Source organism: Brienomyrus brachyistius, chromosome 11 (assembly GCF_023856365.1).
Source record: "Brienomyrus brachyistius isolate T26 chromosome 11, BBRACH_0.4, whole genome shotgun sequence".
NCBI classification, from domain to species: Eukaryota; Metazoa; Chordata; class Actinopteri; order Osteoglossiformes; family Mormyridae; genus Brienomyrus; species Brienomyrus brachyistius.
The window spans coordinates 10,249,703-10,262,781 of NC_064543.1; the positions used below are offsets into that span (position 1 = coordinate 10,249,703).

Sequence of the window (13,079 nt, forward strand, 5' to 3'; positions counted from 1 at the left end):
AGATTAGCCGGAGCCAACATCATGCCACTATCGTGCTCCTTTCATTTTACTTAAAGCAATCGTCATAATGCATTATAATGGCTTATACGGACCAGCTACGAAGGCGTTTATAGTGCATTACAGATGAGCTTCATGGCGCGTTCGTAATGCATAAAAAACATGCTGTTATGCCTTTTTATAAATAAGTAACCATGTTTATAACACGTTATGAATGCATATGAAGACCCGCAGCCTATCACAGCACTCCATCTAGCTCTGCACCAACATTGGTCAAAACGTTTGAATTGCTGATTTATTCACACCTAAAAAGGAGGCTGCTTTCCTTTAAAGCTCAGCATCAACAAAGCATGATGAAGATCAAATATCAAAGGCGCGGGATAAATGAACAGAGTGAGAGGCAGACTCCCGCAGATGAGAAGCTGAAGTTCGCATCGGAACACTGTACCCAAAACTGCATCTTGGCTGCCATTCCAACACCCACTCTGGGAATGACAACAAAAGCTCTAAAACGCCGCCTTTGTTTATCGGGTATCTTAAGTCACTGGTGTGTGATCGTATGACGGCGTCTGAAGCTGCTTTTCCTCTGTGCTTCTGTCTACCAGCTGTACATCCGCCTCCATCGAGATTCACAGTTATGGGGGGAAAAAAAACATCGTCTCCATTATGCTAACCTCATACTGGAGGGTTAGGTTCATGTGATTAAAGCTAAATGCTGAACTCCAACCCTCTTGCTAAGAAGTCCTACCCATATTAATGCATGTTAATGTGACCGTTATCAGCAGGCCCCCTGGAGGCGACAATACATCACTGCAGCAGTTGCCTGAAAAGCCGACCAATCCGGTGGCGCCACCTCACCCGTCTGCCTTGTTCCTCCGTGCGGTAGGCATGGCGGTATAGGCAGGAGAAGACTGCCCCCGGCGGCATGGCCTCGCTGGTCTCATTCCAGCCGTGCGTGTGACACAGACGAGCGGCATCTCCCTGGCACTTCCGGTACAGGATGGGGTCCAGTCTGCGGCAGGGGGTGGGTCACGAATACATTCCAGCTTCCAGTACAACCTTTTATTTAAAGCCCAATACAGCCAATACTAATCTTACAGGGTAGTTTGACCACAACAGGAAGAAAAAGCAAAAGCTAAATCTGCTTTGTCTTAATATTTGATCCCTCGCGCAAATGATTAACCCGCTAAGGCAATACAAACCCACTGCGTCACAGCAAACGAACCGCTTCCCAGCACGCCAGTGTAACCCGTTAATTAGCATAAAGCTAGGCTAAAATAAATCACCTGCTATGAATTTTCATGAGAGCAGGAGCAGGACGACCTTTGAAAGCGAAATCCACAGCCTAAAATGGTGCAGAGATGTGTAAGAGAAGAGGAAAAAAAAAAACTCACTTCCAATCACGTGAGATAAAGTACTGGAGCTCCAACAGCCTGTGCTCACAGTCCTCCACCATCTTCTCAGTGTAGAGGTGCTCCATCAGACAAGAGAGAATCCTACACACACACACACACATTTATGAAAAAATGCAAAACCCCCAGTTACCAACCGCTTTTAGATTTTTAAGGACCTGTGCCACATCTCTGGTGGGTCTATGTGAGATTTATTTTGAGATAATGTCCAGTGGTTCATTCTCTGCCGCAAACAAAGGCCTACACTACAATGAAGGCCTACACTACAATGAAGGCCTACACTACAATGAAGGCCTACACTACAATGAAGGCCTCATTATCATACACTTGAGTTTAATACCGCATGTTTTCCCACACGACTGCCTAAAGGAGCCTGCTGTTGACATTGTGGAGCTCAGCTTGCAGGCACAGCACTGTGCCAGGGGGCAAACATGCCACACCAGACGGCCAGCTTACACTTACAAGGTCGTCCTCACTAAGTACAAGGTCGTCTACATGAGGTTTGTAACCAGGGACACGCAGCCTGACAGCAGGCGTATAGACTTACATCGGATCTCCGCTGCGGATGTGCTTGCAGGCTGTCTGGATGACAGACTCGCAGGCCTCATTCAGGGCCCTATCGATACGGTAGTCTGCCCCAGGGTCTGCTTCCTGAATCAGGTTCTGAAGCTGGAGAGAAGTGGCATTATGCTCCCGTATCACGACACTGCGACCACTAACATGCGGGGGGATCGATCCCATCATTACCAAACCGGCACATCACAGCCATCACCAACCCAGAACATCTGTACCGCATTTCATTCACCGACGTTAATTAGTAGATATTTGAAATTGCGCTGCTTCATTTACAAGTGCGGTTGACAATCGTGAAGACCAGCTGGTTGGGTGAGAGCCTAGCCTTGAGGCTCAGTGACTGCGAAGTTGGCTGAAGTTGTAACGAGGGGTGGGGGTGGGTTACTCACCGAACGCTGGCACATTTCCTCCACGACGCCCTTGTCGCCACGGCCCACCCGCATCAGGCAGTGCAGGGTGCGTCCCTTGCGGTGCAGGCCAGAGCATTGGGTCTCGATCTCACTGCGGCAATGGAGCACGATCTCGGGGCTTAGGGAGAAGTCCTCCATTAGCATGCGGCGGTAGTCCATCATCTCACCCTGGCACTCGCCGCTCACGACGCGGCCTGTCGCAGACCCACACAACGCACCAAGGTCAGCACACTGTGCAGGGACTCCATTGCGTCCGCGCGCTTCGCGGCTTGCAGACTGACCTCTATGCACGGCGGACTCCAGACACAGAAGCAGGTAGGAGAGACGGGCTTCGCGGGCTCGTGGCAGGTTTGCGTCTGCATTGCAGCGGTACTTGCGTAGGTCTGACTTGCAGGCCTTGGCCAGAGAGTAGCTGACCTTGTAGTCTTGGACAATGAGCTTCTGCCTGGTGGTGAGAGCATCCCTGCACTGCAGATGACAGCATGATGACTGGTTAGTCAGGGCCAAGTTATCGCTTATAGCCACACACTGATTAGGTAGGAATCCGTGCGGAGACCCTCCATTCCTGAGGGCATGACCCTGATCCTAACACGACGACCTTATCCCCTAACCTTAGCCCTGAGTAACCAAACAAAATACACTTTTAGCAGTTTAGGTTTTTTTTTTTTTTTTTTTTTTTAAAATCACAGATTTGTATGAAAGTGAGTTTCCCAAAAAATGTCCCCACAAGGTTTAAACATGTTTTTAAAATCACATTGTGGGGACATTGGTCCCCTCGGTGTAATACACACACAGGCTGGAACTCACAGGACGACTTCCCATTTACGATGGAAAAATTCTAGATAGAAAATGGTGTCCTATCCGCAGTTTTTTTTTTTTTTCAGGGTTTTACCATCTTGCCGAATCCCCCCCCCACAAGAAATAATTTAACTGTCCCCAGACAGAGACCTCATCTGGAGAAGAGAATCTTTTAGACAACCTGCATAAAGTCAGTCATGCCTGACTGGCCTCAGGAAGCACAGGGAGGGCAAGCAGTTAAGGTCAAAAATGAGACTCAGGAGCAGCTGCTATTAAATCTGTGACACAAAGACCATTCCCACCCACCCCCCCCCCAACCACATTAAAGTGTACATACCTTTTCAGTCATGGCCTCCTCAAACTTGTGGTTGAAGAGACATTTGTAGACCCTGCCTTCTCCAGCTAGGGTCTGCAAGGGAATGAGAAAAGTGGTACGATTTAAAAAACAAAATCCACCTTAGCCCAAACACTTCAGCATGCACCAAACAGACAAGAGCATCGCATTTCCAACTGCAGGTATCATGTACAAGCAGACCCCCCCCACACAGACAGCAGGAGCAGGGCAGGACTCGGTAGGAGAGACTGCGAAGCTGCTCTGTTTTCTCCTGCTCTCAGCTGTGTTGCCTCATCTTTCTCAAAGAAAGCACATCACTCTACAAGGGCTTAAGAATGGAAAACGCTGCTCCTGCAAATGGCCCGCTTCACCACGTCGCAGCTGCAGGACCGAATCACGCTGTGGGACAATGTCGGTCTTTTCAAACGCATTCACGTGAAAAGACATCCGTTGTGACTTTCAGGCAACAAGTGTACGAGCGAATGAACCTTCCACAAAGTCATTTATCAGGGATCCAGTACAGAGTGCAAGGTTCCTCAAAAGGTACTCCAGCACTATCACTTCAGGGAAGTGGAACTTTTGGGAGACGTTACCAGTACACATGTTGGTCAGAAAATTTCTATCACCTGACTTCTTATCTTCTTGGGTCTTACCATTCCATCCCCTAGAGATACCTAAAGCATGGTACCCAACATCAGCAAAGACAACTCTTTAGTACGCAAGATATGAAATGCGCTAGGGAACCAGGAAGTTGGACCAAGTGTGGCCCAACCTGTAGGCCAGTCACCTGTGACATGGCAACACAGCCTTTCATACAAACAACAACTTTGCCGTGTAGCCAAAACATGGTTAAACAGGCTTGTGACGGTGAGGGCATTTCTGCCAAATCAACAACGGACAGAAAAGCCTGGCCATACGTTGTCGCAGAAGCGCTCACGGTCGTCACGGCAGGAGAAGTAGAGGTAGCGGTCCAGGTGGAAGTCGTCAGAGGAGAGCTCTGCCACACGCAAGATGGCCTTCTTGCAGTCGTCCTTCACGAGGTGTCGCTGGCTTGGTTCCTCCACCTCACTGACCAGGCCCTTCTCCAGGCATGCGATCACCTCACCTTGCGAGTGGAGATCCTAAGAGAGAGGAAATTGGGGGGAGGGGCATCTTATCAAAACTCAAACTCAGATTAAAACAGTAAAGAAGAATCCCACATGGTTTTTATGCTGTACAAAATAATTCAATGTAATTCATTCTAACAAGCATTTAGAGAGCCACTGCTTCGAGTTTGTGCATCACTGGTTCCGCTACAGCTTTACGGTACCTTTCCACTGGTATCCAGGAACCAGACCGTACAGCGAAGAGACTTGCTGCAGCGTGGTTCCAACTCACCCAGCACTGCTGGGTTTAGAGTGTGACACTGGTGTAAACCCAAAGCAGGGGTGAAGTCTATAGCCTAATTATATATTTATTATTTTATACATTTAGTCTGAATGTCTTTATATAGTCCATGTAAATTCCCATTTGCTATCACGATGTGGTGCGGTAAAATTTTAAACACAGATTGCGTAACTATACACATTAAACAACAATAACCCGGTTACATACAAGAACCAAAATATAAAAGTAAAACCTGTTCGCCAAATCAGCATATACATGTACTGCTGCCTTCATGCCAGGTTACTGGTAAAAAGCACAACCAACCAATTAACACATGGTGGAGTTGTGTCAAAAGTAGCCACTGAAGCTAGATGTGCCCTAATGAAGTTAAGGTAGGTCAAGAGAAAGGAAAAACCATCAAAAGGCGTCAGAACCAGCAGAGGGCCAATGAGAGAGAGAAGAGAGTCCAGTTCCTAAAAAGGGGGGGCACTTTTACTTGGACCTGGTTTAGTTTTAAAATCATCCGACAGAGTAAACATCAGTATTATGCAAGCTTTGCCACTGTGTCACTATGGCACTGATACACCGTTACGTCCCCCTCCTTACTCTGGTACGTTACTCAGGATAGCACTGATGCATTGTTACATCCCCCTTCTTACTCTTGCGCAAACCCGAGTAAAAGTACAATACTTAATATTTCACTTTGAGCATCCCAGCTCTCCCAGAACTTCTGGGAGTCTCCCACTTCTTGGTATCGGCTCGCTGACCCCCACTCTCCTTCTCCAAAGACTCGAGAAGCTCCAGGATCTTTGTGCTCCTTCATGCACACGCACCTTTGCTCTAAAACCCAAATGCTGGACACTGCATACAGTGTAAATCTGCGGGCATCATGGGGCTGTTAACATGCGGGGACTCCCGGAACTTCAGGGACAGGTGGAATGTCTGCACTGTATGTTCCGGTAGCTGTGCGTCTTGATGCTTTCATTTATGCGTTTTTGTGTTCCTAGATACAGGCTACAGGTTCACAGCTACCACATGACTCCAAAAATTCATCCCTTGTTACTGCAGAACCAGTCATTTTAGTTTTGCTGTAGCACACAAGTTAAAGATAGCATCTCAGGGTAGAAGAATTTGCATTTGCTTGCGTGCATTTGCTTTAGAAATCCATAGTATTTATAATACTTGCTTTAAGTAGGAAGTTGGAAATGCAAGTTCTGAGCTATCGGAAATACATCAATAATATCATGATGTGCGATACTACCAATAATGAATAATGAATAATGAAGAACAAGCCCTTTATTCCCTTTAGATAAGCCATGTATATCGATGCAAAATAGTATTTTGACCAATCAGATGATGGCGATGCAACCAACTAAGCAGGGCTATGTCAGCACGTGTGCAGCTCGGATAAATTCATAATGGAAAACCGCCAGGTCACACTACGGCCCTGGAACAGCACAGTTCTTGGAGGCAGTGGAAAAGCATCATTACTATGTAACCTGTGGGTCCAGATCCAGGACATCCCAGCTGAACAGGAACACTCCCCTCAGACAGTAGTCAGCCAACACCGGCTCACAATTGGACATGAAGATCGAAGCTTAAAACGGCGAATTCTGGGAATATTGCCAGGGTCTACAGGGCCTGTGCATGAGCCCTGCCCCCCCCCCAACCACACCACAGAAACCAACAAATAAAGGGAAGAGGCTGCAGGGTCCTTCATCAGCACTACAATCACCCTACTCCAGAACTCTGACATTAAATCAAAACAGGAAGTAGTTATCCAAACCATTTCCAGGGCACAAAAACAAACACAGGGTTAAGCGGAGACCAACAAATGACAATGACTGTTCAACAAACAGGACAAAGGGTCCAGTGAGTTACCTTAACTAACCTTAATCTAGTTCAGGGCTCTTAAAATTCGATTCCAAATCCAGGCCTTGTTTTCAGTTCTCCCAGGCAGTCAGTTTAATTAATTACTGATTCTGATTGGTCAGAGGCTTCACACCTGGCTGACAAGTAAAGGAAGGCTGGAAAAGGAGCAGCGGTCAGACCTTGAGGACTATGATTTGAACAGCCCTGATCTAGTTTTAAGTCTACAGGATGCAAAATTATAGGCCATCACTGACTTTCACTTGCATTTCACACAGTATTATTACAAAGGATGTTTGGGGGGGGGGGGGGAGGGAACTGAAGCTGTAGTGGCCCCCGCACCCTGCTGCACAAACCGTAGATTCAGCTCTCCTGCGACTGACTTATCAAAAAGCGGCCTGGGATGTCGGCAAGCGATGCTGAAAATGCAGCTAAATCAGACACAAACAGGGCCAGACCGACCAGAAACTAGGGTCCCTCACGGCCGGCAAGCGGCAGAGAGAACAGAACACAAGTCGGGCTCGCGGCCAATACCTTCTCCCCGGTGTTGATGCTGCCACAGTGCAGGGCATTGATGTCCTCGCGACACTTGTCCATAAAGCCGCAGATCAGCCGGTAGTCGCTGTAGATTATGCTGGTCATCTTGGTGATGTATTGGTGGCACTGATACTCCGAGATGTTGCTGCGATGATCCACCAGGCAGGACACCAGGTAGCCTTTCCCACGTGGCTCCTCTGCACATTCCTTGATCTGGGTCAAGCACAGGATCCGGTCAACTGTGCAACTGCCTGAGCAGGTAACAGGCAAACTAACCTCTATGCCAATAGCAAATGTGAGGAATAGCCCTCAGTGCAGGCAAGTAAAACCCATTTATAATCACCTTTTATGAGTTCATAAATCAATAGAAGAGAGCTACTCATTTTTACCTGTCGTGATCCATGCAAAGTAATCTTAGTGAGGAGGGGGTACAGCTAACCGCTAAAACAGCCTTTGAATGATTGGATGAAATCCCCAGTTTGCCCACAGGAATACTGCTCAGCATCGTGATCTCTGTCCCCATGCAAACCTCGAGACAGACAAACAGCCCAAGCTTCTGACGCAGTCCTCGTGGAGGAGGGTCAGAACCAGGGGGTGTCTGGAGGCTGGAGACCTTAACTCTTCAGCCAACGGCAGGGTCTGAGGCCTGCTCATCTTCTGCAGGAACAGGGAAAGGGAAGGGGGGGGCACTCACCTCAGGGATGGTGGTCTTGCATACTTCCACAGCCACAGACTCAAACTTGGGGTCTGTTGTCAGATTCAGCTTGTAGTTCCAGAGAAGCTATAGGAACACATGACAAGCGAGAAAGGGTCAGAGATTTTTTTTTGTTTCAAAACGATTAAAAACAGTGGCTGTTTTGAATTAAAAAAAAAAAAAAAACAAAACATTTTAACAAAAACGAGAAGAGACTCCAGGACGGACCCCTAGTTCTACCAGTTAACGGAACAAACCACTAAATCCTTATCTAAACTGTCACTCACTGTCACGGGAACTGCTCAGAGATGGCTCGCCTCAAACACATTTTAAAAAGTGTCTTGTGAGGGGGCAGAGGTGCCCAAGTCACATGAGGAACAGGTTCATCCCAGGAAATGGCCTCTACTTTCTGTACACTCCCTGTCTATATCCGATTACCAAGCCATACTGTTTTTTTCTACCACTTCCACACAGTAGACGTGCAACTCCACTTTCCTGTCAATGGACACCGTAGTTCCACCGAACATTTCCGCATACCTCCGTAACATTACAGCACGAGAATGAGGAATTCGGCTCCTACAACCGAGCCCAAGCTTCTCATCTTCCCTGTCAAAGCTACTGTTCTCCAGGACATCACTGTGCAGCTAGGACCACCAACAATATCTCCATCTGGGTCTATCGAAAACCTAAGGGCAGCGATACATGCCCAGCTATATCTGATGACATTGCAGCTGTTGTGTGTCCCAAATGTAGATTTGTACCCCAAAAGATCTTGTTGAAATATGCATCTTGTCTAGTCGTGAGACAAGTGCATGGACATTTGAAATTGACAGGGCTGCCAGTGTGCACTATGAAACCACCGCAGATGATTCAAAAGTGCAGCAGGGCGTCTGGTATTCAGTTAGTCGAGTGACTCTCACGTTACGCCTGTCTTCGGGTTTTCATTAGCTAGCATAGGTCCTCACGCCAGCTTGAAAGCCATGCTGCCGGCTTTCAGAGCCATTAATGAAGCGGCACCTGCCCATCCCACCGAGTAGCTCATCAAGACCTACATTTCTCCTCACCCTCTCCAGTCAGCACGCCAACCCTGCACTGCGATCGCTCCATCAGGTGACAATACCAAAGCATCACGTTACTGCACTGGGGCAATTAAATTTTTCCTGTACCATTTTTTTGAGCAATGAATTTGGTTCTAAATGTTAAAAATTTGGGTCGAGACTTAATGCCCAAAGACAAATGTGGGTCCTGATGGTGAACTAGCTAAGAACCTACTGCTCTACATTTAACTGGTTTGGTGGTGTGTGTGCGTGTGTGTGTGTGTGTGTGTGTGTGCAAGGAATCAAACAAAACTGCTTTGGTGTTTGTTTGAATTGCAGGTGTGCAGGGTCCATGCTCATTTTGAAGAGTTCTACACCAGGGACACTTGGCAGGTTGGGGGGGGGGGGGGGGGGGGGGTCAATTGTCAGTGTCACAGAAGGCAGCAAAGTCTTCAGGCAAAATTATGCAGCTGTCACCCTGGGGGCCACCCCATATGGGCCTTGCTTCCACCCCCTTTAAACCTGAAATTGCAGGTTCCTCAGGCAGCTGCTTCAGAGACCAGAATAATCGAGGTTAAATTTGTCCCGTACTGGGCCATGGATTTCTTCTCTCCGTCTGTACAATCGCTTCGTTGACTCACAGAGTGTCACCGTGGGATGTGAGACATTAAACTGACAAGGAGCAACACTTGTACCGTTTCACTAGCTTGGTGTGTGGAGCATCTGCACAGGATGGAAAACATCAGCTACTTAAAAACGTCATCATAAAACTACAGTTTGACCGCTGGCTTTCATTTCCAGAATTACGACTCACACCATATTTTTGAACATTTTACATGTACAAAAATGTCGTGTTTAGTATAATATTACAGTTTTAGTAAATGGCCCAAGGCTAAGAAAGGAGATCATTGGTGGTTGGAGAGAGTCAGCAGCATGTTGACAGCTCGTGTTGTGCCCACCCCTTCCAGCAGGAGGCAGTAGCCATCTGGGAGGCTCCCATTGCCAATGATCATCTAACCCAGCCTGCAGCCAGGATTACTTTGCTCAGAACTGTTTGAATTTAGTCACTAGAGCTCATGAGATTTTAGGGTTGGGGGAAGGGAGGGAAGGGCAGAGCACACTTACATGGTTGCAGGCAGCGCTGATCTCCGATTCCTGGAAAAGAGGGGGGGGGGGAGTGAGAATGTCAGAGAAAAATGGTACACAGTCCTGGGTTCTGCATTTCTTAACTGGATGGCACAGGCTATGCACACATGGGTAACAAAAAACACAAAAGTGTAAAATATGCTAGGTGTGCTAGGTCACAGGTTCACCCAGCCAAAGCGTGGAACCATGACATCAGAGAGACTGGACTCCTGTGTGACTCTCAGACTGGCACTTAAACAGGGTCTGACAGTTTAGGGGCAGCAAAACCAGTCACTCCTTCAACCCATCCTGGTGAACTAGACCCAGGTATTTGTCCCCCCCCCCCCCCCCCCAAGCCAGGCAGATATCCCACATCAAAATATACAAGTATGAATTTAGATAGTGGCTGTGGAGTACTCCGCTTGCTCAGCCCTCAGTGCTCACAAAGACAAGGCCAAAAGGAGGGGAGGGGGCAGTAATGGGAGAAAGAAGGCTATTGACAGAGTGACTGTAAACCATACTTCATGCCAGTTTGTCTGACATCCACACAGAGCAGGCCTTCAGAAAGATTACATCACTATACAATAATTACACCAACGGCAGCATCGTGAGTCATAATGGGCGGCGATAGCAGCACAGTACACAAGCAGAGGTAGCACAAGTGCGACAGCCCCCCAGGTAGACTGCTGGTGGGAAGCCTCTACGCCACGTGCTGACAACTCAGAACCACGGATCACCAGTACAACCTATCCCCCAATATATTAAGCCTCTGCCACACACACACACACACACACACACACACACACACACACACACACCCTGCCAGGAAACTGGAGCATCTTGGGAAAGCAGCTGATCTTGTTAAGCAAGTTCTTTCTACAGACGGGCTTCTTAGAAAACAAAGAAGTTCCTGTACATAGACTGTATATAAACAAAGAAAATGCACCGCGTATCGTGCGCTTAAGATAAACAGCTGGAAGGCAGCTCCTGAGGTCCTTTTCTCAGGCATGCACGCGCACGCTGAACACTGCCGATCCACCCACTGGATATGCAACTCCACCCACTCAATACTGGGCTGTGGCAGAATATTCTACCCCGATAACCAGTTTCATATCAGACTGGTTACACTGATCTTATGGCTAGACTACGCCATTTAATTCAAGTGATTGTTACTTCAAGGCTCAATATTTGCGTACAATATCCTCAGGATCCGAGATTCAGAATACGGAAGAGACACCAAATTGAATGGACTGCAAAAAAAAAAACCTCTCTGCTGTGGAGTGACACTAGACAATGCCAGCAGTACAGTTTGTTGCTGGGTTGTATACTCATTGGGGGGGGGGGATAATCCTGTATTTCTTCAGATTGAAAGTGAAAATCCTAATTGCTGATGTTTGTAACTGTATGCATGTGCACAGGACGGCGATGCTTCAGGTGCTGAAGTTAGTCTGCAGTATTGCCTTTTCCAGTTAGCAAAAAATTCAGCAGAGTTTACGGCACCAGTCTGTTGCATGAAAAAAAAGAAAAAAAAAAAAGTTGCTATGGAGCTGTTGCCCCCCCCCTCCCCAAACACTGAAGTTGCTACTGAAGCGCCACAAAAAGGTAATAAGCTGTGCGCACTATCAACTCAGCCAACCTTACGGTGCATTTGTTTGGCAAAGGCGGTCTTTAATGACCGACTCATAGGATTGGTTGGAACTGCGTTCGTTTCCATGATAGGAGGTCTGTGTGCACGTCAAGCAACGTTCCTTATTGACAGCTCAAAGGTTCTCTTATTTGTTTAAAACTGCAAAGGCCAGGTTCATACATTTTATATGGCTGAGGCGTATTTTAAAATCACAAAGGTGCCACCGATCACGTGACCAGCTACTGCTCTGCCCGTCATCGATCCACAACCGTAATCCGTTTTGGATTAAGAGCAGGACACATAAAACGGTCAACATTTCCCTGTATTTTGGGCAGCAGAGGTCACACAGGAGGAAGAACCAAAGAACTGAATTACCATCATTAGCCCAGTAGTCCACAAAGGAGGCGAGACAGAACAGAGGCTGTGAGGTGGAAGGCTGGGGGGGTACTGAGGGGTTAGGGCAGAGGGGGGCAAAGCCTCAGTGGATGTAGCACAGGGGCCAACGGCTTTAGGCAAACTAACCATTTAGACAGAGGCTCTCACGCACACACACTATTTCTGGAATAGTTGTTAGCACAGCTCACCCTATACAGACACAGCAGTATACGTGAAGTACTCTTTTTAAGCTAAGTGTTAATGTAAATTAATCATTTGCATTAAAACAAACTAGACTGGAAACCTCCGAGAGACATAGCTGTCACATGACTAAAGGAACCTGCTCAAGGTTTTCCAGCAGCTTGGGCATCCAGAGTACGCACGTCTACGTACAGACACCCCCCCCCCCCCAAACACTTGGGGGGGGGGGGGGGGAAATGGGACAGGAGGGAAGCTCTTGATTTGATAATCACGTCAACAGCGGCCTGCAAATATCACCAAGTCCCACTGGGGCGAGCCGGTTTCCAGTTGCTTAAATGTCACCCAGTCGATCTTCTATCATGTAAAAATCGCTCGTTAGCCTTAGTGTCCATTTGCTCAGAACGCATGATGCGCACTCCACACAAAACCGTCCGGGGAGAACGTGGCGCTTCCCAGTCGAGCGTCTGGAGACGAACCAGGGAAGAGCCCCACCCACCAGCATGAACACGCACCCAAAGCGTTGTTTGTGTCATTTGAGTAGCCCAGACCAAGCCCTGGAATGTTTGTAGTTCAGCTCGAAGTGGGGGGGTAGGGGCAGGGACACTCCATGAATCCTCTCCCCCCCCAAATCAAAGCACACAGTCATGCACCATCAGCAGTAGTGAACTATTTAAAATGGCTGCATTCAGGACTGACGTCAAGTCTTCAGTCCAAAGTCTCTCACA

At 47.8% G+C, this 13,079-nt stretch overlaps 1 protein-coding gene across 3 annotated transcripts in view; it reads right to left on the reverse strand.

The window, feature by feature from the left end:
• glg1b (golgi glycoprotein 1b) overlaps positions 1-13,079 on the reverse strand; it is a 32,514-nt gene that overhangs the window by 10,990 nt on the left and 8,445 nt on the right. For all 3 annotated transcript variants that reach the window (XM_049029995.1, XM_049029997.1, XM_049029996.1), the window contains exons 2-11: positions 10,152-10,181; positions 7,990-8,076; positions 7,293-7,508; positions 4,442-4,645; positions 3,528-3,599; positions 2,674-2,860; positions 2,372-2,586; positions 1,957-2,078; positions 1,392-1,493; positions 856-1,009 (exon numbers count right to left, since the gene is read on the reverse strand). In XM_049029995.1, the coding sequence (XP_048885952.1) occupies positions 856-1,009; positions 1,392-1,493; positions 1,957-2,078; positions 2,372-2,586; positions 2,674-2,860; positions 3,528-3,599; positions 4,442-4,645; positions 7,293-7,508; positions 7,990-8,076; positions 10,152-10,181 (1,389 nt within the window). The remainder of the gene's footprint in view (positions 1-855; positions 1,010-1,391; positions 1,494-1,956; positions 2,079-2,371; positions 2,587-2,673; positions 2,861-3,527; positions 3,600-4,441; positions 4,646-7,292; positions 7,509-7,989; positions 8,077-10,151; positions 10,182-13,079) is intronic.